We start from the raw sequence: 22,120 nt of genomic DNA on the forward strand, positions 1-22,120 counted from the left end.
AAAATAAATGTCTTTCTCTTGTTAAGAGAGATATACCAAAGAGGGAGCTATAGCTGCTTTAAAAAAAACATGAGGTGAAACAAAATATGGGCATTTTTGTACAACTGTGTCCATAAAATGTAATTTGGGGTTTTAATGAGAATGACATATTTGTCCTGGTTATCAAATGCAATCCCATTTTTAACAGCATTTCAAAATATTATCCAAGATGATCATAGTTTTATGAACACCTCTAACTTATTAACCTGAATAAACAGGAGTGAAACAACAGTAAGTCAATACATATCTCTATGTCTTGTGTTTTGTCCATGCTTTTGGCCATGTTCTTTGATATTTCATTAATTATGTGAGTAATAATGCCTGAGTATGTATGCACAAAGAATTATCTGCAATTATTATCTTATAAATTATGTTTTTTCACTGTTAAATATCCTAAAAATGAACATAAACACTCTAAATGAGAGTATTAATGTTTCTATGGTGATTGCACTTCATGATTTAGATATATTGGGACCCGTATTGCATACATTATGCAGATTATCAAACAATATATACTAAAAATGGCAATGCATAGATATTCATAAAACACTATCTTTTAGAATGCAGTTCGCTGATTGTGTAAATATCTATCTGAGAAAGAATAAACATGACAAAGCATCTGAGATGCAAACTTTTATACATAAGAATATGGAGTCACAGGTTTACAGGTGGTGTTCAATGACACAAATCTCCCTCGAATTCATGAATACAACCAACAATACTACAAACTGTTTAAAAAAACAATACAAAATACAAAAAGATTCCCTCTTTGTCAAAGGCAAAATATGCTTTTTGGCTTATTGTACGTAAAAGTGAATCCCGCTTGTGTTGGGATGAGTCATTTCAGGTAAATTCATACTGTTAATGGAAAAACTTGATTTCTCCATCTAGTTATTTTGAAGACCCTTTGTTATAGAAACATATTAATGGCAATGTTTCTCTGACATTTGTATGATTCTTTTTATATGATTTATACTCAAAGTTTTGGCCTCTAATAATGGCTTACATGCAGTATCACAAATTGATGAAGCAGTAGGAGCAATGTGGGGTGAAGTGTCTTGGCTGAGGACACTTCAGACCTGAGACTGCAGTAGCTGGGGATCGAACCCCTGACCTTCCGGTTGGAGGACGACTGACTCTACCACTGACCTGGTGTGCAGGGTTCCTCCACACTTGTGTGGACCTGCACTTTCTGTTTACAAGACTCTCCTCACAAGAGGAAATATTAACCCACAAATTTGCACAGAAAAATACATAAAAATGATATGTACCTGTATAAAACATCTGCTGCGATGAAACCAGGATTTATATGAAGGTAAATACATGTATTTGGTTGCACGGGAGCGAAACACTCAGCTTTCTTCAGAAAATGTATAACAGCTGAATAAATCAAAAAAATTTCCCCCCTCAGAAACAAATTATTAGTGCATTATTCTAGACAAATATTGGTCTTTTGCAACATGTTTTTGTTTCATATTTCATTATATGAAAGGAATGATAAAAAGTCAACTATTTGATGCAGTTCTCTGTTCTGCAGGAACTGTGTCATTGGTTTTCCAGAAGCGCTGTGAAAAAAGTATTTAGGAGAAAACACAACTATAAAAAGTCCTTCACCCCAGAGAAGTTAGTAGGTAAGAAGTTGCGACACACTTCAAAAGCATCCTTAAGTATAACTTTGGCTCTTTAAGTACGTGAAGTCGCCCAAAGCTTTGCACATCCTCACACAAACATCCCGTCTCTGTCCTCGGTCAGAGCACCGTGGTCTCGGTCTGCAGGATGGACGGAGCTCGGGAGTTACGGGGAAACTGAGCAGAGTTTTCGTTCCCGTTTCTGCTGACAGATGTGGCGTGCAGCCTGTAGTCCCGCCTGACGTAACGCTTCAGAGATAAACTCCTCCACGTCCTCCTCAGCTCATTCTGCACCTTTGTACACACAAACAAAGAAGTCAGTGTTTTCAAAGGAAAGAATTTCATTGAAAGAGGTTTGTTTGCGAGTGTAAACTAACCTCACTGTTTAGGAAACAATAGAGGACGCCGACGATTAGACCCTAAAAGAAAGACATGCACAGTTAAAGTTAAACATCATCTGTTAGAATTACAAAGAATTTCCACAAATAGGAAAACTAACATAACAAAGAATAAGTACTTCAAAGTCGCTTTATGTGTTTTTCATAGTTTTCTTAACTTTCTTAACAGTTTACATCTTTACAAAAAAAATGCAGCTGTAATTGAATTGGGTTTGAATTCAACTTTATTGAAGCCTGAGTCAAAAATCCAAAATTAAGATGAATCTCACTTTTACCTATGGCCGAGTTTTAAGGAGATTAAAAACACCAAACTTTAACAACAACTGTGTTTCTTTGAATGTCTAGAGAGCTTAATTTGAACCTTAAGCTTTGTTTGTATTTTTGCAAAATATTGTTGGAGTTTTCTAAAGTTCTGGCTCAACCCTCTGACATTCAACTAATCAATACAGAGGATTTGAATAACTGTCTCTCTACTGAGTACATTTATCCACTCACATTATCAACAGTTGTATTCCCAAGGATTTATGTATATCCTGTATCAGGGGTTCACAGGTGAAGCCTGTTATTTGTTACCTGGAATGATCCGAGGCCGAGATCAAAAAAGATCTTCACTTTCTTCATGCTTTTGTCAGCTGGCTCCATCAGGTAGACAAACACCATGTAGTTCACCCCGAAGAGAGGAATCAGAAGGAGGGTGGACTTAGCAAGACGGCTAAAACACACAGGTAGGCAAAAATCAGTTGCAGGTAAAAGGCATCGTGTGACGTAAAACATCGTCTTTTTCATAGTTGCTCATGACACAAAACATTAAACACAGCTGTCAGATGATGCATTGTGTTGACTGAAATCTGTCAAATAGCTGAAACATCTTAGTAATAAACATTTCAACGTAAATATATCATGTACAGTGTTTCACACAGAGGTCTCCACCTGAGTATTGTCTACATTTATTGCAGCCCAAGTAATTTCCGATCATCGCTGAGAGAGAGAGAGAGAGAGAGAGAGAGAGAGAGAGAGAGAGAGAGAGAGAGAGAGAGAGAGTATCGATTGAAGTGAAAACTGAAGCATCTTATCTTATTAACTTACTGCTAATGAAAAAAAAGAAACACACAAACCACTATGCTGCAGAATGAGGCGGGGCGCAACAAGCCGATGTCAAGAGGAAAAGTGCAGGTGTTTGTGGGTGCAGATTAATGTCATTTTTTATACACACAAAAACAAATTGGAGAATTAAGCACCTATTCAAACATAAACCTTATATTAACCTCAACTACGACAAAAACAGGTTACTACACACCACCAACTCGTGTGGGAAACAGCTTTATATCTGGGCGAGTACCTGTACTGTGATCGTCCGTTTCCTCCGACGTGGGTGCAGCGCAGCTTCTGCACCAGGATGCGCACGATGCTGATGAACAGGATGAAGTTGATCTGGTAGAAAAACAAAGACAGGAGACAGTAACTGTAACATTTGTTGTTTAAGACTGTTTTAAAAGGAGTGTATAAGCTGTAGAGTTTCATAGTGGGTTAATGAAACCATGTTTGATTAATAGTGCTTTAAATAAAATACTCCAAGTTATTTAAAAATTATAGGAGGCTATGAGAGAAAGTGTTAATGAACTTATTATGATCATCAGTTTGTGCAAAACTCACAATGACACATGCCATGATGGGCCAGTTGATCAGTCTGTTGGGAATCGGGTGCTCATTCATCTCCCAACACCTGAAAATGAGGAAAGTTTTTAGTTTCATAGCTTTAATTAATTAAATGATTTATTTATTGCAGCTTTCAATAAGTACCATGAACCACTTCAGAAAAATATATATCTGCTGTGGGAAGAAAACAATGACTCTAGTTTTGATCAAACTAAGCAGGTTTAACTGGTTTATAAGTTTATTTCTGTCCTCAAGAAACCAACCATAAATGACTTGAATATTACATTTAATCATGTTCATTTCTATTTTCACCCAAGAAATGACTGCATCTTTTCTAATCCTGGCTGCAGCACCGGTAGAGGCCACCAGAGGCCGATAGTTCATTAAAAAGGGGAATAAACAGTCTGTATCAATAAAATAAAGAGCACTGACTCACCTTGTGTCCTCCAGGTTAATCCTACAAGCAATCCACGCAACCATGAACACAAACGGGATTCCTGAAAGACAACGAGAGGACAGGAGAGCACGGCTGTTTGTATTCTCAGTCTGTCAGACACTGAACATCCTAATGAGCTGCCATGCAGGAAATACAACACATACTTCAACTTGGGTGGAAAAAAACATTTTTATACAAAAGTATTTCTGTTGCTCCTGTTGGGCTGCAGCCTACCCCAGCCGATGAGCATGTAGACGGAGAGGCGGGAGGTGAAGTTGTGGATGACGAGCAGCAGCGTGTGCAGGTAGAGACCCTCCACCAGCAGCCAGAAGAAGTTTGCCATGATGAAGTAATTTAAGAACACCAGGCTGGATTTACAGCCCGCCTTCAAAAAACACAACAATGTAATTTACTACTCACTATTTTGTTATGTTTCTGCACAAACAGAGGACATACTACTGTAGCAGAGAAACATAATGAGCGTAAAGGTCCTCTAAAGTACAGTAAAATGTGCGTTTCTGTATGACGTCACCAGTGAGGGCTGTGTGCTGCAGTCTGTGTCTTCATCGTCTGAAAAGAGCAGCGCGTCTTTGATCAGCACGGCCACGGCTCGCAGCATGAACGACACAAACAAGTTCAGATGGATGTAGTTCCTCGTGCAGTGGAGCCTCCTACACACACACACACACACACACACACACACAAGAATTTCAACAAGTGCATTAACTGAGGGCGTCAAGGTGTGAATCCAGTGAATGATGAGTGATATAAACACTCTGAAAGCAGCCGAGTGAACATCTGGAGCTGATCCAGCTGCTGCATTCATCTCTCTCTCTCTGACATTGTTACACGTTGTCACCCTGACTGCTCTGTGTGTTACAAAACAGTATATGGATGCTTATAATGTAATAATGTTTCAGTTCTGACACCTTTTTTGGACTGTATACGTTTATGGGCTAGTGTAGGATTTCTCAGGTACACACGTGTTCCTCTTTATGGTAATTCAGAAAGAAATGGGAAATAAATTAGTAGAACTGTTAATTTTTTATTTGTTCCTGTGATGTAGAAAGCAGAACATCAGAAAATGACTTGTTATACTATCTATCTTGTCACCTTTTTGTTCTCAATAATTGACTTCACTTTATTACTCTTAAGCAGCACAAATGTCATGAGCAGTCATAAATGTGATTTAATTTCATCTTGGACGATGAAGAGTTTCTTGTAGCATTGTAATGATACCAGATGATACTAATACCCGTTTGTCTATCAAGACCACAAAAAAATGAAGTCCTAAGCACTTAAAATGTGGTCATTTCTTGACTTTAATTATAAAAAAACAGCAGACAAACTCCTCCAGACTGTAAAATCTATCTCTCTCTCTCTCTCCCTGACTAAAGATCTGAAGTTTTTTCAAAGCTTCGATACTTTTCAATAATTTCCATCATAAAATGACAAAGATTGTGTTGTTTTAAAACACGTTATTTTTGATTATCTTATTCACATGTGCATACGTATGTGTGTGACCTTTACGAAAAAAATCACACATAATTGTGTTAATGCATCGTGTTGTAGGTGGCATGATTTGTCCCAATAGATTGTGTAGAGTGTGTGTGTGTGTGTGTGTGTGTGTGTGTGTGTGTGTGTGTGTGTGTGTGTGTGTGTGTGTACCTAAACAGACAGATGATGAAGGTGCTGGTGAGCAGAGTGATGAGTGACAGGCTGTGTCCCAGGGTGGACAATATCCTCACCATCCTGTAGAAAACCAGCTGAACACACAGAGAAAAGAACAAATATTTATTGGTGAATTAAACACATCATGGTGACAAACAGAGGCAGGTGTAGAGATTTATTGTGTATAGATTACTTGCATTTAGGTTGTTCTTATTAATGATGTAATTGTTTCCATTGAGTACAACCACTGTCCTGCATTTAAAACATCCTTTACATGTCTAAATGTACTTGGCAATAACAAACGATTCCTATTCTGATTCCCCCATCCTCTGCCTCTACTGATTCAGCTGCTGTACATTCCTTCTCCTCAGATGTCTCCTCTCTCTTCTTCTTTGCAATAGCTGCGTTAGAATCGACTGCTCGATATCTATCAGCTCCAACTCCAACTTTATACGTTTTAGTTGCCATGGTTTGCTGTACACAAACAAGTGAAGCAGGTGGTGGAACTGAAAAATGGCGATATGAAATCACACTGCCTACTGGCTTTGTAGGCAGAGTTTTGCAGAGCTACGCAGACAGACCTATACACAAACATGTACTGTAGTGCTCACAGTGTAGTAGGCCACTACAGTATAGCTATGGTGTAGATTCAACGCAGAAGTATAAATCAGGCTAAAGCGCTACAGATGCTATAAATAACTATATAAATAACCACAGCTGTGTAATCTAAAGAAAATAATGTGTTGTCATTCCAGACTGTTTAGAATTACATCTTAGAGGTTTACGCATTGGTTCTGTCTGTCAGTGAGAGTTAAATTTAGCTGCTTGTCATCACTGTGTGTCCAGTATCTGCAGTGTGTGGTATGTGTTTGTCTATAGTTGTCACATGCTGAGTTCCAGCAGTGACGTCTGGTCTGAGCTGAAAGTTTTCCAGATGGAAAACCTCAGTCTCCACGACAGGAAACACAGAGATGCTCCGTTAGAGTCACAGAGTGGGAATCCCACACCTGAGGGTTCTGGACAGGATCATAAGGCGGTCTTTGAGTGTTTGCAAAGAATGAGGAGAAGAAAGGGAAGGATGATGCTGAGGAGGGGGAAGAGGAATGAGAAGGAAAACAGAGGATGAGGATACTTAGGAAAAGACTGAGGAAGTCAGAGAATAGGCAGGAGGGAAATAGAGGGAGCGCCCTGTGCCTGCTTAGTGCCTCCCCTGTTGCAGAGTGTGTCCACTCCTGTTTCCTCGTTGGAGGTCCTGCCCACTCCTGTGTCCTCGTTAGAGGTCCTGCCCACTCCTGTTTCCTCTTTGGAGGTCCTGCCCACTCCTGTGTCCTCGTTGGAGGTCCTGCCCACTCCTGTGTCCTCATTGGAGACCCTGGCCACTCCTGTTTCCTCATTGGAGGTCCTGCCCACTCCTGTGTCCTCGTTGGAGGTCCTGCCCACTCCTGTGTCCTCGTTGGAGGTCCTGCCCACTCTTTTTCCCTCGTTGGAGACCCTGGCCACTCCTGTGTCCTCGTTTGAGACCCTGCTCACTCCTGTGTCCTCGTTGGAGACCCTGGCCACTCCTGTGTCCTCGTTTGAGACCCTGCTCACTCCTGTGTCCTCGTTGGAGACCCTGGCCACTCCTGTGTCCTCGTTTGAGACCCTGCTCACTCCTGTGTCTTCGTTGGAGACCCTGGCCACTCCTGTGTCCTCGTTTGAGACCCTGCTCACTCCTGTGTCCTCGTTGGAGACCCTGCCCACTCCTGTGTCCTCGTTGGAGACCCTGCCCACTCCTGTGTCCTCGTTGGAGGTCCTGCCCACTCCTGTGTCCTTGTTTGAGACCCTGCTCACTCCTGTGTCCTCGTTTGAGACCCTGCTCACTCCTGTTTCCTCGTTGGAGGTCCTGCCCACTCCTGTGTCCCTGTAGGAGGCCTGAGCTACACAAGCCAATGTTTTGCCATTGGTGGCTAAGCTTAAACCTCCTGGCCACCCACCTGAACTGATCAGCCTTTCTGGGCAGCCTCCTGGCCGCCCTCTTGAACTTTCCTGGCCTTACGCCCTTCCTCCAGGATGTCCGCCTGAAGGTCCCTGTTCCCCCTCTGCGCTGCCACCTGGCCATTTGATCCGGATCTCTGTCCCCGAGTCCTTCCGCCAGACCCCCTCTGCCAACCCTGGTTTGTTTACCCAAGAGACATTTTTGGAACGTCTGGGATCTGTCCTTTGAGAGGGGGGTTATGTATATATTTGTGGATTTTGTTTGGACATTTAAAAAGTAAGCTTAAAAAGTAAGCTTTAGCTTTTTCATTTTTGATTTCTACACGTGGGTCCTCCTCTTTATTTTTGAATTACTCTGAGAGGTTTAGTCAATTTTTTAATAAATTTAGATATTTTAGGGTTAAAATTCTTCATACTGTATCGTTAAATCTACCTTTGAAACTACTGGTTTAAGGTGTATTGTTGCTTAATTGTACTGCTCCGTTTATAACTCACCATGCCTCTGTATTCCTCCACCAACCTGTCAAGTTGTAGTTAACTAAAACACAAATGAGGTTTAATCAAAAAAATAAAATTAATCAGTTGTATGTGCCATGTTCATCATAAAGCTGGTTTAGGAGAATGAGAAGGACGTGAGGATATTGTGACCTCGACATTTGATCTGCAAAATCTAATCCATTCATTCTTGTGCAAAGAGGATGTTTGTGCAAATGTGAAGTGATTTCCTCCAGATGTTGCTGAAGTATCATGTTAACAATATCTAGAAGAGAGTTTATTAATTTATTTTAATGTAAAAAAAAAAAACTTGACCTTTTGGCCATCACTTAATCCTTCTATCCTGTCAGACATTTTTCGTGAAATTGTTTTGTAATTACAGCAAGAATTCTTGAGTCATTGCCATAAACATTTTTAAGACATCACAGTTACCTTTGACCAACAATACTTATAACTAAATATTTTACCCTAAGAGGACATCTGCGCATATTTAAATGATTTTCCCTGCAAGTGGCCGGTATAAAAATAAGAGAACATGACGAGTGTTTGGCACGATTCATTGGGGACATAATAAGTGCTCAGGATGTTCAGTTAAACCTGGATGTTACCTGTTCATTTAAAGCTCAGAATAAACCAGAAGCTTCAGGAATGCAGCCTTGACTACAAGCAATAACTGGAGAGGTCAGAAAATAAGCTCTGTGGCATCACACAGGACGCCTTGGGGCGACAGGGGCTTAAAATATACAGATACACACCGACACAGCAGACATGACTCACACCATTCTGGGAGAAGAAAACGTCTGTATGGGAGCTTTCCTTTTTTCTGCAACCACCTGCACTCAGCTCAGCCAAAATGGGGGAAAAAAACTCCTCTAGTTTGTCTTCATCTTGCAAAAGAAAAAGATGGTATGGGAACAACCGAGGGCGGATTAGAAAGAAGAGTTCACTGAGACCAGTAACTGAACTCTTCAACTCAACTTTAGGAGCAGAAAGGAGAATTTAAAGCAACGTCTGAAACAAGCCTCTAAACTCATTCTCCTCTTGGTGTGGCAAATTGTCAATCCTTAAAAGTAGTGTTATCAAATCTGGTCAAATGTGAAAATATATCCATAGCTATGCTAGTTTAGAAATAGTTGTTTTCATGTCAAACATGAATATTTTCCCCTTAACCTTTACCATCTGAATGTTTAGATTTGACAAGATGTGAGTGAGACAAAAAAGTCTGCTTTATTTCTGTTTCTAGTTGAACTGACCCTTTAAACATTTACGAGGCATGTCCTCCTAAGACTAGAATTACAAACACGGCGCGGAGACGATGAAGGGAAAGGCAGATTTCACGGTGGTCTGAAGAGAGAAAATGGAGCTGAGCCAAGCGATCAGCTGGAGGTCAGAGACCTGTCAGCCAAAAACTCTCTCTCCTCTCTTTCTTCACATCTGATCTCCTCTCTCAACCCAACCTTCCTCCTCATTTATCACTGTCAGAGCATCCTCTTTGAAAAGATAAACACACACACAGAGATGATATGAAGTCAGCCTTTAACTTCAGCACAGTGTCAGAGTGTCAACTGAACTGGATGATTTGAAGCCATGCAGAAGGGATAAATGAGATTCTTCTGTTTGTTATTTTGTAAGACAAAAAGTTGCGGTTTCAAAATGTTAATTACATTCCAAGTATTATCAAACAACAGTCTAGTTCCCTTATAAAAACTGAAAAAGCTGAAAAAGCGTTTTCTTGATATCTCGAGAAGTTAACTAGTTATCAAAGGAAAACCAGTGATGTAGTCTCGAGCTAGCAACATAAAACAAATTAACATCTCATAGAAACAACAGGAATTAGTCATTATCAAGAGAAAACCGAGTGGAAGAAAATAAATGTATGGATGTAGTTTTTAAACTCCAGCTTCTGTCATAAGGAACCCAATATAAGTAAAAAAAACATTTTTTAAGTTAAAGGTTTTGGTTTATTATTTATTACTTAATATGCAAAAAAACTAAAAACTAAGATAATGCTTTTCAAGAAACAAAACAGGACTGTAAAAGTGGAGGCTGAAACCTTAGCTTATTACACCCACATTACCCTTTTTACATTCACCTTTTGTCAGCTCCTTTGAAATATTTTCAAGACAGTAAAAGAAAGTAACAGAAACAATGTAAGCATTTTACAGGCCCATCAATCTCAAACAGTTGACATACACTCTGTAGTTCATACTTGAGTTTTATATTTGATAATCATCTTGGGTCTTACACTCTTTTATTACCGTTTCTAAGCAATTAAGAGTTCTTTCTCTTATTTGAAGCAGCCTCTGAATACAGTCTGGTAGCATGTTGTATGCTTTGTACATCAGTGATACTATTTTAAAATTGTACAAATTCACTACATTTGAGTGCCTGTGAATATATGAATAGTGTGTTTTTCCTGTTAGAAAAAAACATTTCAATTGAAGAAATATGTAGGAAATACATTCAGTTCAAGAATAGATCATAAAAAATATTCTGCATTATTGTACCTCAGACTCCTAAGTGTTAATAAACAGCTCAGCACAAGTTTTAGTTCCATTTATCAAACAGAAACCTGCAAGTTTCACAAACACAGCATTCAAAGCTATTTTGTGGTCAGCCCTTTAAAACCAGATAAGCAAAGATCGGCTGTTTTATTACTTGGCCTGTGTTTGCAACCTATTGCTGACAGTTTATCATATGATTGCACGCGCTCACACCACAGGCTGAATACGAAGTCTGAGATATGCATTTGTTTCTCCGCTGAGGGACTTTGTGACTGAGCAAACTGAAAAAGGAAATGACTGTGGTTTTACTTCTGTGCACAGCGTTTCTAGATTCTCCTGTAGATTTTGTTAATCTTTTTTTTTTTAAAGTCTTAAAATGACAAAAACAGTAAAAAACACTTGAGCACTGAATTGATATAAAATATAGAAGCAACTAAACTTTAATCATTTAAAAAACATATCAAAACTCGATCCTTCACATCCAAAACAGACGCAGAGAAATGAGTCCATGCATTCATCTCAACCGGGTTAGATTACTGTAACGCTCTCTATGTAGAATTATCCCAACAATCTGTGATGACTTTGACTTATTCTAATTCAGCAGCCAGAGTCCTGACACGTACAAGAACATTTGAACATATCACTCCGGTCCTAAAAACTCAATTTGCTCCCGGTACAACACAGAATTCACTTTGGAAAAAATATTGTTAAGTCCATATAGCGCTAAATGGTTCAGCTCCTGAGTACATTTCTGACCTGCTCACAGACTCCAACCCCACGGCCACTCAGGCCATCAGGTGGAGTTCTTTTAGCCATACCCAGAATTAGATCAAAGTCCAGAAAGGGGGTCTTTAGCTACTCTGGTCCTTATCTCTGGAAAAGGCTACCTGTTACACATCACAACTGTCTCTATTTTAAAGCTAAACTCAACACATATCTGTTCTCCAAAGCATATGAATGCTTATCTTTTGTTTGTGTGTGTTTATATGTATATGTGATCACTTTTGTGGTTATTGATGCTTGTTTTGCAGTGTCATTGATTTGACTTCTTCATCTTATTCATGACTGTGGAAGAAAATCGTATGCTGTTTTTAACCTCAATGTAAAGCACATTAATAATGAAATGAGCTTTATAAATAAAATGTATCACAAGAAAACTACTAGTCTCTACAAGTTGTTTGACAAAGCATTACACTTTTATCAACATGTTGCTTACTTTCATGAGTATTTCTTACAAAAGGCAGCTGATTATTGTCTTGTCTAAGTTTTCTTGGGAGTTATTCATGATCGGTTATGTCTTCAAAAAACAAGTCAGGAAAGGCAAAAATAAGGCTTTAAAGTTTAAGATCACGAGATACTGGTTGCATTTCTGTGGCCATGTCACTTTTTAATATAGAGTCCATGGTGTCAACACATGTAAAAATGAAATAAGATCAGTCTGCAACAGTAAAAAGTACAGTAGGTATGAAACTCAGGTAAGTTAATTTATCCTTTATAACTCAGAACACACTCTGCAGTCATAGAAATCGCCAAACAGACGCTGAACTCACCTCATTTGGTTCGTCCTTGATGTCTGCCCAGCAGGCGATGGTGACGACGGGATAAACATCCGACCAGCCGCTCTCTGTGCAGTTCCTGCTGATTAAACCTGTTAGACAAAAATACAGATAGAGAGAATATCTGTCAGTTTAGAACCTTATATTGATTCAGTCGTTTGAGTCATAGACACGCTTTAAATCACAGGTTTGTTTCACGATCTGTAAAGCAAACATCTTCAATTTTAAAAACCTCAGTTTGAGTAAGACAGCCTTAATGCACAGTGTGTGTAGAGAGAGACATCTATCAAAATCATGATTTTATCTGTTTTTTGTAGCGGCAAAGGGGACAAGAAATCTATTATTCATTATTCTGTATAGAAAAAGTGGCCATTAATTACATTCTCTTAAAATCAGTTGTAAGCAGAAAAAGACGAGTCTCAGTTTGTGACTTTTGATTGGAGAGCGGACGCTGCTCTGCTGTGTTGTGTGGTTTTCACACCTCAGCCTTTAACCAGCATCGAGCCGACTACTGAAGGGAAAGCAGCGAGGTAGTTAAAACAGATCACTGACAGATGCTGCAAAGGGGAAAGCACAGGGAAAGTCGTCCAGCCCGCAAATAATTAGTCTCTTTAACTGAAGGAGCGGGATCAGCACAGGACAAAAAAAATCAGTGACGATGAGACGGAGAGGGGGAGTGAGGAAGAAAGGCAAAGTGATGGATCCAAAAGAGATGGAGGGAAGATGAGGAGAAGTTCAAAGCACGACTGAAGCGACAACATCTTTTGGTTTCTAGATGGATACAAAAAAATAAAGTAACCACACAAGACTAGACTAGAGCGGTTTTTCTTCTTGACACTGGAGCTTGTAATTTGCTTGTAAGCTTGTTTATTTTGCAAAAATGCATTAAAAACCGCAGAGAAAAGTGATACAATCAGAACTGAAGAGAGGTGCAGACACGGATGTGCACAGAGCAAGCAAGTGGATTGGGGGAAGAAAAGCTGAGCAAAGAAGAAGAGGAGGAGGAGGAGGAGGGATGAAAGACCTATCGCCCTGCTACGTGTGCACATGACTGAGTCAAGGGGATCAAAGGTAGAGGGGTCAGGAGGTAATCAACATGATGGATGAAGCAGAATGAGTGGACTGAAAGATATGTTTGTGAAATCAGATGTGAAGGAAACGTCTGGCGGAGGTCACAGTCAGACGGTTCACACTGGGCAGGTTCAGTCCAGGACAGGTGAGGGTCAGGGATTCACTGATGGCAATAACATCAAAGCCCCACTTTGATGGGGTCGATCCAGCATCCTTTATTTTCATGAAGCAGAGGTTGCGTGGTGATTCTTTGATGAAGGATTCGACAGAAATTGTTAAAAACCAAGAGATATGACAAATGGCGACGGCATGGTAGCAGCTGCAGGTGACGTGCTCGCCGCTGTGTCATCTGTGTGGCCACTCGCGCACCTGATGTCGGACAGCTCGTGTTGTCGATGTGCCAAAAATTCAAAATTCAAAGATTGGGTGAAAATCATCGGCGTCGAGTCTGAGTCAGATCTTAGGTCTATCAGGGGAAAGTCCAATGATTCAAGTCCACGTTTACAACTCAAGTCCTGATCTCTGCAGTGTGTGTGTGTGTGTGTGTGTGTGTGTGTGTGTGTGTGTGTGTGTGTGTGATTTAAAGCTCACCTTTTTTTCCAAACAGGCGAAGGATTGGGGAGGGGCAGGGGAGGGTCATCACCTCTCCGACATCAGCGCCCTGCCAACAAGAGACATTGTCCCACTCTCCATGACATCCTGAACACACACACACACACACACACACACACACGCACACACGCACGCACACACGCACACACACGCACACACACTAGAGGTATTAATCAGACTGCCCACAATTTCCTCTTTGGCTGTGCTCCTAGTTTCAAAGCGTCTGATCTGGTGCCTGGTGTGGAACAAACAGTCAGGGAATAATCATCACAAAAGCACTCTCAAGTGTTGACATTTAGCTCTGCTGCACATTCAAGAGGGAACACAAATCATTAACCCAAGAAATAATACCCCATTACTTTTCTATTCTCAGATTAAAATAATTTAGAATAAACAACATTTTGTTCGTTGAAGATTGGATTTCAGATCTGATGTTTCGTAGAGGTTTTCTACAGACAGAACATGTTTTTAGAGCTGCCCATTAGCTCGGAGTGTTTTGAGTTTTAGAAGTAATTTTGATTGATACGAAGGGCTGCATAAGTCATTGTGAAATTGCATCCATTGCTGACTTTGGGAGTTGTTTCGTAGAGCATATCAGGTCTCTCTCTCTCTCTCTCTCTCTCTCTCTCTCTGTCTCTTTCTCCCTCCTGTGCGCATAGGTAACTGTGGGTGTGTCTGTCATCTGTCCCGACCATGTAAACAAGAACCTAATAAAAGAGAAATAAGGTCATCCCTGCAAGACCAGTCAGAAATTAATCACATTATCATAATGTAGAAAAATAAATGTTTGGTGCTTAAAATCTTCTAGGGGAGACCCCCAGGTGCAGTTTTCACTAAAAGTTGTAAAATTAAGAATCGTGTGAGAGAGTCGTGATCTCTGTTCTCAGGAGGAAAAAAATCATGATTTACATTTGAGCAAAAAAAAGGTGCAGCCCTATTACATATACATACTCCCACATATGTACACACAACTATATACAGGCATGAGAAAACGTCCACAGTCCACAAGCTGCTCACACACAAATACAACTTTTTTATTATCAACACGGGGAAACACTCAAACATGCATGACCTCAACATTGGATGTACTATATACAGTATGTATGCATGTGAGTGTGTGTCTACATCGAGGTCAGCTTTATGAAACAGAGGGTGTGTATGGAAATAGTTTAAGCCTTGTGTTGCAACACACTTTCTATCAATCATTTATCCAACTCTCTGGCAAAATCACCCCCGATAGTTTAAGGAACACAAAAAGCACACACACACACACACACACACACACACACACACACACACACACACACACACACACACACACACACACACATACTTTACACAAGGACTTTCTTTGGAAATTTTTATCAGGTCTAAAGTAAAAAGATTAACAGTGACTAACATGACAGGAATGCTGGGCTGCAAAAAACAGACCGCATTAAATACACATAGATCTTGTGTGTTCTTGTTTTACTTGTGTTGTGGGGACCTAACTCTTACAGTGGGAATTAAGGGGACTGGCTTAGCTTTGCTTTCCTTATGAGCACACAAGTCTTTAGGGTTAAATTAAAAAATAGTGCCAGGTTTATTGTGTGTTTGTGTATTAGAATAAACAGATGTTTGTGTGTGTGTGTGTTTGCTTTACTGAATTTGTGGGGACCTCAGCCATAAAGGTGCATTGTGGGGACTTGCTTTCTTATGGGGACACAAGTCTTTAGGGTTGGTATGATTACACAATCACCTACATCGGAGCAGCCAGCAAAGAGGACACTTTTGTGATCCCCTCCTGGTCATGCTTTAAAAATCCTTAAACCATGTCAAAACATCTCTGAATTGTGACAGTGTGTGTGTGTGTGTGTGTGTGTGTGTGTGTGTGTGTGTACCTGTGCTTGAAGGGGTCAGTTGCTGCAGTTGTGTCTGACACTCTCTCCTAGCTCTCTCCATCTCCCAGAAGAACTGGCAAAGAGGAAACCTGGCATTTATCTGTCAGTAGAAATACAAATAAATATTGTGAATATTATCTCTTTAATGAACAAACCTCCTGCTTCATTCAAAAGTTCAGAGTCTGTCTCTCCGTGCCTTTGTGTACACACAGATATTTGTTGAACGTGCTTGAGTTCTCTTGACTTCAGATTGTTTTTCTGTAATCTACTCACCTGGTGTTGCTTTATTTGAGCTGCAGCAGTGTCAGTGTAGAGCCAACAGCGCGCCACAGGAATGAGTCCTAAAACCCGGAAGTAAGTTGGCATTTAAGCGCCATGGGGTCTAACGTCTAAAAGTCAACGGGGGTTTCGAATGTGTTTGTGGTTAGACGCCTGAAATAAGGTCTGTGGTTAACACAAGCTGAAGAGATGTTGGCGTTTTGGTAGACCACATAAACTACGTTAGGTAACACCCCCTCTAATCTCTAATCTCTAATAGCTAATGGTTCCGGTATGTCTTTTTTTTAAATGTTCTTTAAAACCCTGAACTTTGAGTCAAGTACACAGGTTTAACCAGAGCGAGAGTTTGGCTCAGTAAAATGTTGTCAATGTTATTTTTTGACAACAATAGAGCTCTATGGCACAGAGGAAGAACATATATATGACCTCGTATACAGAAAATACTTGTTCAGAGGTACATCCATTGTTGTCTTTTTGGTTTCATAGGATTTGTTGGAGGGCCGTTTTCAGAGGGTGGCCTGGGCCTTCTTTGAAATCTGATCGGCCACTCCTGGTACCATCCTATAATCCAAATCTATGATTCCCAGTCGAAGGCAGGATTTATGTTGTCATCAGCTTCATGATTTGTGTTTAGACAGGCTTCTACAAGCTTTTGTGACATTTCAATGTAGCACATTTTCTTTTGTCTGTTCTTTACACTGTGACTTTTTAAGATAAATCCTTTTTGAGTCCTGAAATAATTCAGTATAGAAAATGTGTCTTTACCTATTTGTAAGGATGTTTTCCCTTTCTTTTCTTAGAAAAAAACTAAATCTGTATTAATTAAGTAGATTTAAAAAGACAGAAGAGAGAAATGGTTATTAGATTATATTTGCACATGTTAGTGTGCACGCATACTTAATGCTACCATTGCCCAGCTCATTGCCCCGGTCAGGCCACTGAGAATACACAGAATATATTTTTCTAAATCTCAGATCGCAGAGCTGTTTGCAAAGGGTAACTTTCTTCATATAATTTTGCAACTGTTTATTCACAGTGATACATTTTTAAATTCAAACATCAAGATGCAACACTGGTCTTTGTTCTCAAATCTACAATCTATTTAAATTCCTTCATTACAGCGGAGGTTTTTAATCGCAAACATGTAAAACTCTTGGTCGTTCATTTCATTCCACTTCAGCTGTAAAACAGAAGAAAATCAGTTTTGCAAAAACAAATCAAACTATCAAAACATATTAAATATGAAACTATATAATGATGTATCGAGATGCTTTCTTCTCTATACATCTTCAACCGTACGCCTTTTAAATTCCTGACCTTTAAGTTCTGGTGATTCAGTCTTCCAGCAGACGTTACTGTGATCACAGATTGTACAGCAGAAAACAAGGTACATTTAAGACTTTTAGTCCCTGTCTACAGTTTTCTGGCAATGCATCATCAGATATTGAGCTGCTCAGAAGAAAGAAAGAAAAAAATCATTGAACTGCACATGATGGAAAGTCCTGTGGTTTTGGTTTTCTGACAGCTGAAGTTCACAATAATGTTATTTCACAGGCGATAAGAGGGGATTTTGCTTGCTGACAGTGCAGCAATGACATCTTATCTGAAGATACTGAAATCTTATACGGTAAGATTTGAGTTTTTGAAGTTAAGGAGTTGATTTTAAGGTGAACGTTTCTGCTTTTCATTTAACCCCTCTCAGAAGCTTCACTTCAGAAACCAATAAAACATGTTAGAGGTGTAAGAATATTACACCAGAGAATACTTTAATAGCAAATAATACGCATTAGATGTTATTTTTTTTGTTTTGTTTTTTACATCCCTGGCTGATGATACTGATGAAGACAGATAAGGTTGAAGGCAATGTCATTAGTTTTACAATAACTTTGAATTGTCTGATTTGGGATTGCATTTTTCTTCTGTCTCCGCTTCTTTAAATATAAACAATAGCTAGAAAATGGGAAAGGAGACATTCTTATCTTCACCCGATTTACTCCACCACCAGAGGGGACTGGAGTTTACAGACAATAACACACATAAAGACACACATCCTTTATAGATGAAATCTTTCAGGGAATTACGATGACTATATTTGAGTTTCTCCTTGCATAATATAAGTCACCCAAATACCTCAATAAAACCTCGACCTTATTTAACCCCACATTTTTTTGCTGCATATCATCTTAATATGTTTACTAGAGATGTTGCAATGCAAGAAATCCACTGCAATTTACCAAATAACATAACTCTAATGGGCTGAACTCCGCTCTGGAGTAACTGAGCTGCTGTTATCTCCTGACTTGTAAAAACGAAATATCACATCTGAAAGACCCCTAAGTGATGAGCTAATGCTTCGATCTAAATAATCCCCCAGTAAACTGAGCGACTCAAACACATCAGGTTTTATTCTCCTCTCTGCATGACTTTAAACTACACAGATCAGCCGTGATGGAGAACATTAGAGAAGTTTATATGACGTCACTCTGCAGGACTTTTAATGCAAAAGTTCAAGAGTTAGACGGCGGAGTCTCCAGCTGGATTATTTCAGCCTTTCACAGCCAATCATTGAGTTGATGTTACTCTAAATCTAAAGCTCTTGTGAAGGAATTCGGTTTGTGTCGACTATGTGGTACCCCTTTGAGCAGCATCTGATCTTGTCCTGTACATGTGTCGGTAGAGTTTCACTCAAAGTGAATATTAATGTTTAAATGTGAAAACAAAAGCTGTTTGTTCTGCGTGCTATGAATCGTCGTGTCTGACATTACATGTAATTGGTTACATGGGCATTAAATATAAAATATTAGAGATGGTCTTCTTTGCCTTTGCAGTTAATAAAGGGGCATCAGTATTTGTTTCAGTCTGTTCCATAACGAGTTAAAAACTTCACCAACTTCAACTTCAGCCTCCATTTCAGAGCGCATCTCAGCAGTACATGTTTCTAGAATGTAGAAGCTGTCTTGGTTCCCATTAGGTCTGTTTTACATTGCTCTGTATGCTTAAAATTCACTTATACAAGGACATTTTACATAGCAAACATTTGATAAAATAAATGGACTGTGTCCTGACAGCAGTTTGAGACCTGGAAATAGTATCTGTGAAAACAATGACTCTGTGTGCATGAGATAAACAGTGAGAAGAAAAAGGATTTATTTCTAAAGTTAAAATATGAAGTCTTGCCCCTTCTGGATTTTGATTGGTCGGTCAGGGAGAAGTTACATTGATGAGCATGGGGATGTTTCAAAAGTTAAATGATTTTCAACTAAAGATGCAGCTACTAGTGGACACAGGGCTTTTTTTGGGGGGGGGTGGGGGGGGGGGACATGAGGACATGAGGACATGAGGAGAGGAGGTGAAGAAAATAGCTGAGGATGTCCATCTAGGAAGTCAGAAATAAATTCTAACTTCTCATCAAGTTTCCTTTCATCTTTCAAAATAGCGAGTTAAATTATCATTTTTAGCAGTTTAAACTCATAACTTGACATTTTTTACATTCCTGCAGCCTCCAGAGATGAACATTCAGAGCAGCAGGACTTTACCCCTGGACTAAGATCAATATGATGGATAACTAGGAAGCAGGAGTCCTTAACCTTCAGCATGAACATGAACAGTACATATTTATACTGTAACACACACACAGACCGCTGACATGTTTCTGTCCTGATTGTGAAAGTGTGACATGTGAGATATATTCCTGTTTTGTCAAACAGTTCTGTCCATTTTTAGTTTCTTTTTCTTTTTACACACTTCGGATACTTCTTAACCACCTTTTAGAAATAAGTACAGAAAAAAATAACTTTTAGAAGTCTTCATTTAAATCCATAAACTCAGTAGAAAGGTTATCTTCTGGAGAATCCTAAATGAGTCACTTTTTCTCTTACTTGAGTCTTTTTTAAGCATTGACGTCACCTCTTCAGCATCTACACCAGCAATGTTGAGTTTATCTTCCACTCGAGTTGTCTGCTGTTGAGTTCCACTAAAGGGACAGTTCTGGATCTTAAAGCTTTTAATAGACAATGACTTTTGTATAAGAACTGAAGTTTAAATATAGATGTACAATGAGACTATTAAGAATGAATCGCCAGCAGCAGCCGGAGAGTGAATCCATTATTAATGTCTTCACACAGAGCAGCAGAACAGTGAGCTGCAGCTGCACAATGTAAAGTTTATCATTGTGTGTTTGTACTAAAAATAACAGGCTGAAGATGGAGCTGATTTATACTCCAATGAAGCTACATTTAATTATGCAATGATTTATCAAACACTGAAAGTTAATCCCCAAACATACTTATGATAGATAAATCGTTTTCTGTGATTTTCATGCAAAAATATAATATATTTGCTGGTTTTAGCTTCTTAAATTTAAGAATTCCCTCCCTGTCTTTGTCACTTACGGTAACAAAAAAAAAGCAACTAAGGCTCTGGGAAAATAAGATGAGCATTTTTCACAAGTTTTTGAAAACTTCTCGACTTCAGTGCTTTCATCAGTTATCGACAAGACCAGCAAATATGCTCAATCTAATGCAAACAACCCTAGTTCCAAATTTGACAGTAAAGGCAGAAGATTTAAATGTTGTAAAGAAAATCTGACTATCAAAACTTAAAATGACTTAAAGCTGAAGGAATCCGGAAAGAATACAAATTTAAAGTTAAGAATATAAAGCAGCATCAGAGCATTAAAATAAGGGCATTGCATCCTAAAAGTGTGGCTATTTTAAAATATTAAGGCCTTATTCAGCCAACTGTCTTACTTAAAACTTAACTTTAGGTGTCTTCTGAGCTGAGAATGTTTTAAATTGTGCACAGATACGACAGAAATTGTTTTAAAGGCTGTAAGTGTGCACTAAACACTCCCTAAAAAAAGGTATAGTGCACCTTTTTTTTTACTCCATATATAGTTAAAAAAAACTAAACAAAAACACATAAAAAATAAAAAGCTGCTGCCCTATTCACTTTACATTAATTGGAAATTAGAGGGCCTAAAAGCTTCAGAAATCCCTAAGAAATACATTTAGGTTTATTTATTTATTGCAGTCTCTAGAAGAGACTCTAGACATTAGAAGAATTAGCAACTTATAATAAGGTCACTATTTACCTATATTGTGACTATTAAATACAACAAAGCTTTATTATGCTATTAACCCGTATTAAACCAAAAATGTGGAGCCCCAGGAGGTCAACATGTTCAGTTATTCTAAAGGAATATTACAGAAATACTTAAAATGCAATAAAATCCTCTTAACATCGATAAAAGACTTTAAGACGCTGAATTACTCCAAATAGTAAATATGTGACGTTGTTTACGTATCAAATGAGTATAAGGGTTTGTTTGATTAGTGAGGAACTGACCGTGTGGATGAAGCAGAAGCCGAGCAGCAGCAGCAGAGCGAGCCGGTGCGTAAACGACATGGTCACACCTCATCCACCTGAAGGTGCAGCAGCTCGCGACTCACATCCTCAGCAGCCAAGCACGTGCGCTGAAATGCCTCCAAACGGGGAAGTGTGTGTGTGTAAAAGTGTGTGTGAAAACGTCGCCTTCAAATCGGCATTCATTTGGACACGTTGGTGTTCAGCGTTACGCACGATTTGAGCCTCTTACAAAAAAAAAAAAAAGAAAAAGAAAAAAGTTTTCCGAAAAAGTTCCAACAATCTTTCCCAGAATAAACAGAAGCGCTTTCTTCAACTTATTATGGTTTGTTTTGATGAGTCCATTGCACAGAGCTGAAATGAGGCGGTGGTCCGGTTCACTCCCAGTTCACTCTCGAATCTGTGCGCGTCACCGACACACGCTGCCCCTGGGGACACCCCGCACAGATGCGCGCTCCCGCACACCTGAAGCAGCTGCTGTGTTTTTTTTAATTTTGAACAACAGCGACATCGTGTGGCTGAGCTCAGAACTACCGTTAATATAAAAAAGTGGAGGT

General features: G+C 39.3%; 1 protein-coding gene across 2 annotated transcripts; it reads right to left on the bottom strand.

The window, feature by feature from the left end:
- Positions 1–659: 659 nt before the first annotated feature.
- Positions 660–21,956, bottom strand: LOC109994296 (vasoactive intestinal polypeptide receptor 2-like). 2 transcript variants are annotated; one of them, XM_065948977.1, is made up of 13 exons: positions 21,546–21,956; positions 15,921–16,020; positions 14,020–14,127; positions 12,352–12,449; positions 5,826–5,923; positions 4,690–4,828; positions 4,392–4,542; positions 4,158–4,218; positions 3,719–3,788; positions 3,405–3,496; positions 2,639–2,777; positions 2,045–2,086; positions 660–1,961 (listed from the first exon to the last, which is right to left on the bottom strand). In XM_065948977.1, exons 1-13 carry the CDS (start codon positions 21,603–21,605, stop codon positions 1,788–1,790), a joined length of 1,332 nt encoding a protein of 443 aa, XP_065805049.1. In that variant the 5' UTR covers positions 21,606–21,956; the 3' UTR covers positions 660–1,787. The 2 variants fall into 2 exon arrangements, with proteins under 2 accessions (XP_065805049.1, XP_065805048.1); XM_065948976.1 differs by lacking the exon at positions 21,546–21,956 and adding an exon at positions 16,194–18,908.
- Between the last annotated feature and the right edge of the window lie 164 nt (positions 21,957–22,120).

Source organism: Labrus bergylta, chromosome 20 (assembly GCF_963930695.1).
Source record: "Labrus bergylta chromosome 20, fLabBer1.1, whole genome shotgun sequence".
NCBI classification, from domain to species: domain Eukaryota; kingdom Metazoa; phylum Chordata; class Actinopteri; order Labriformes; family Labridae; genus Labrus; species Labrus bergylta.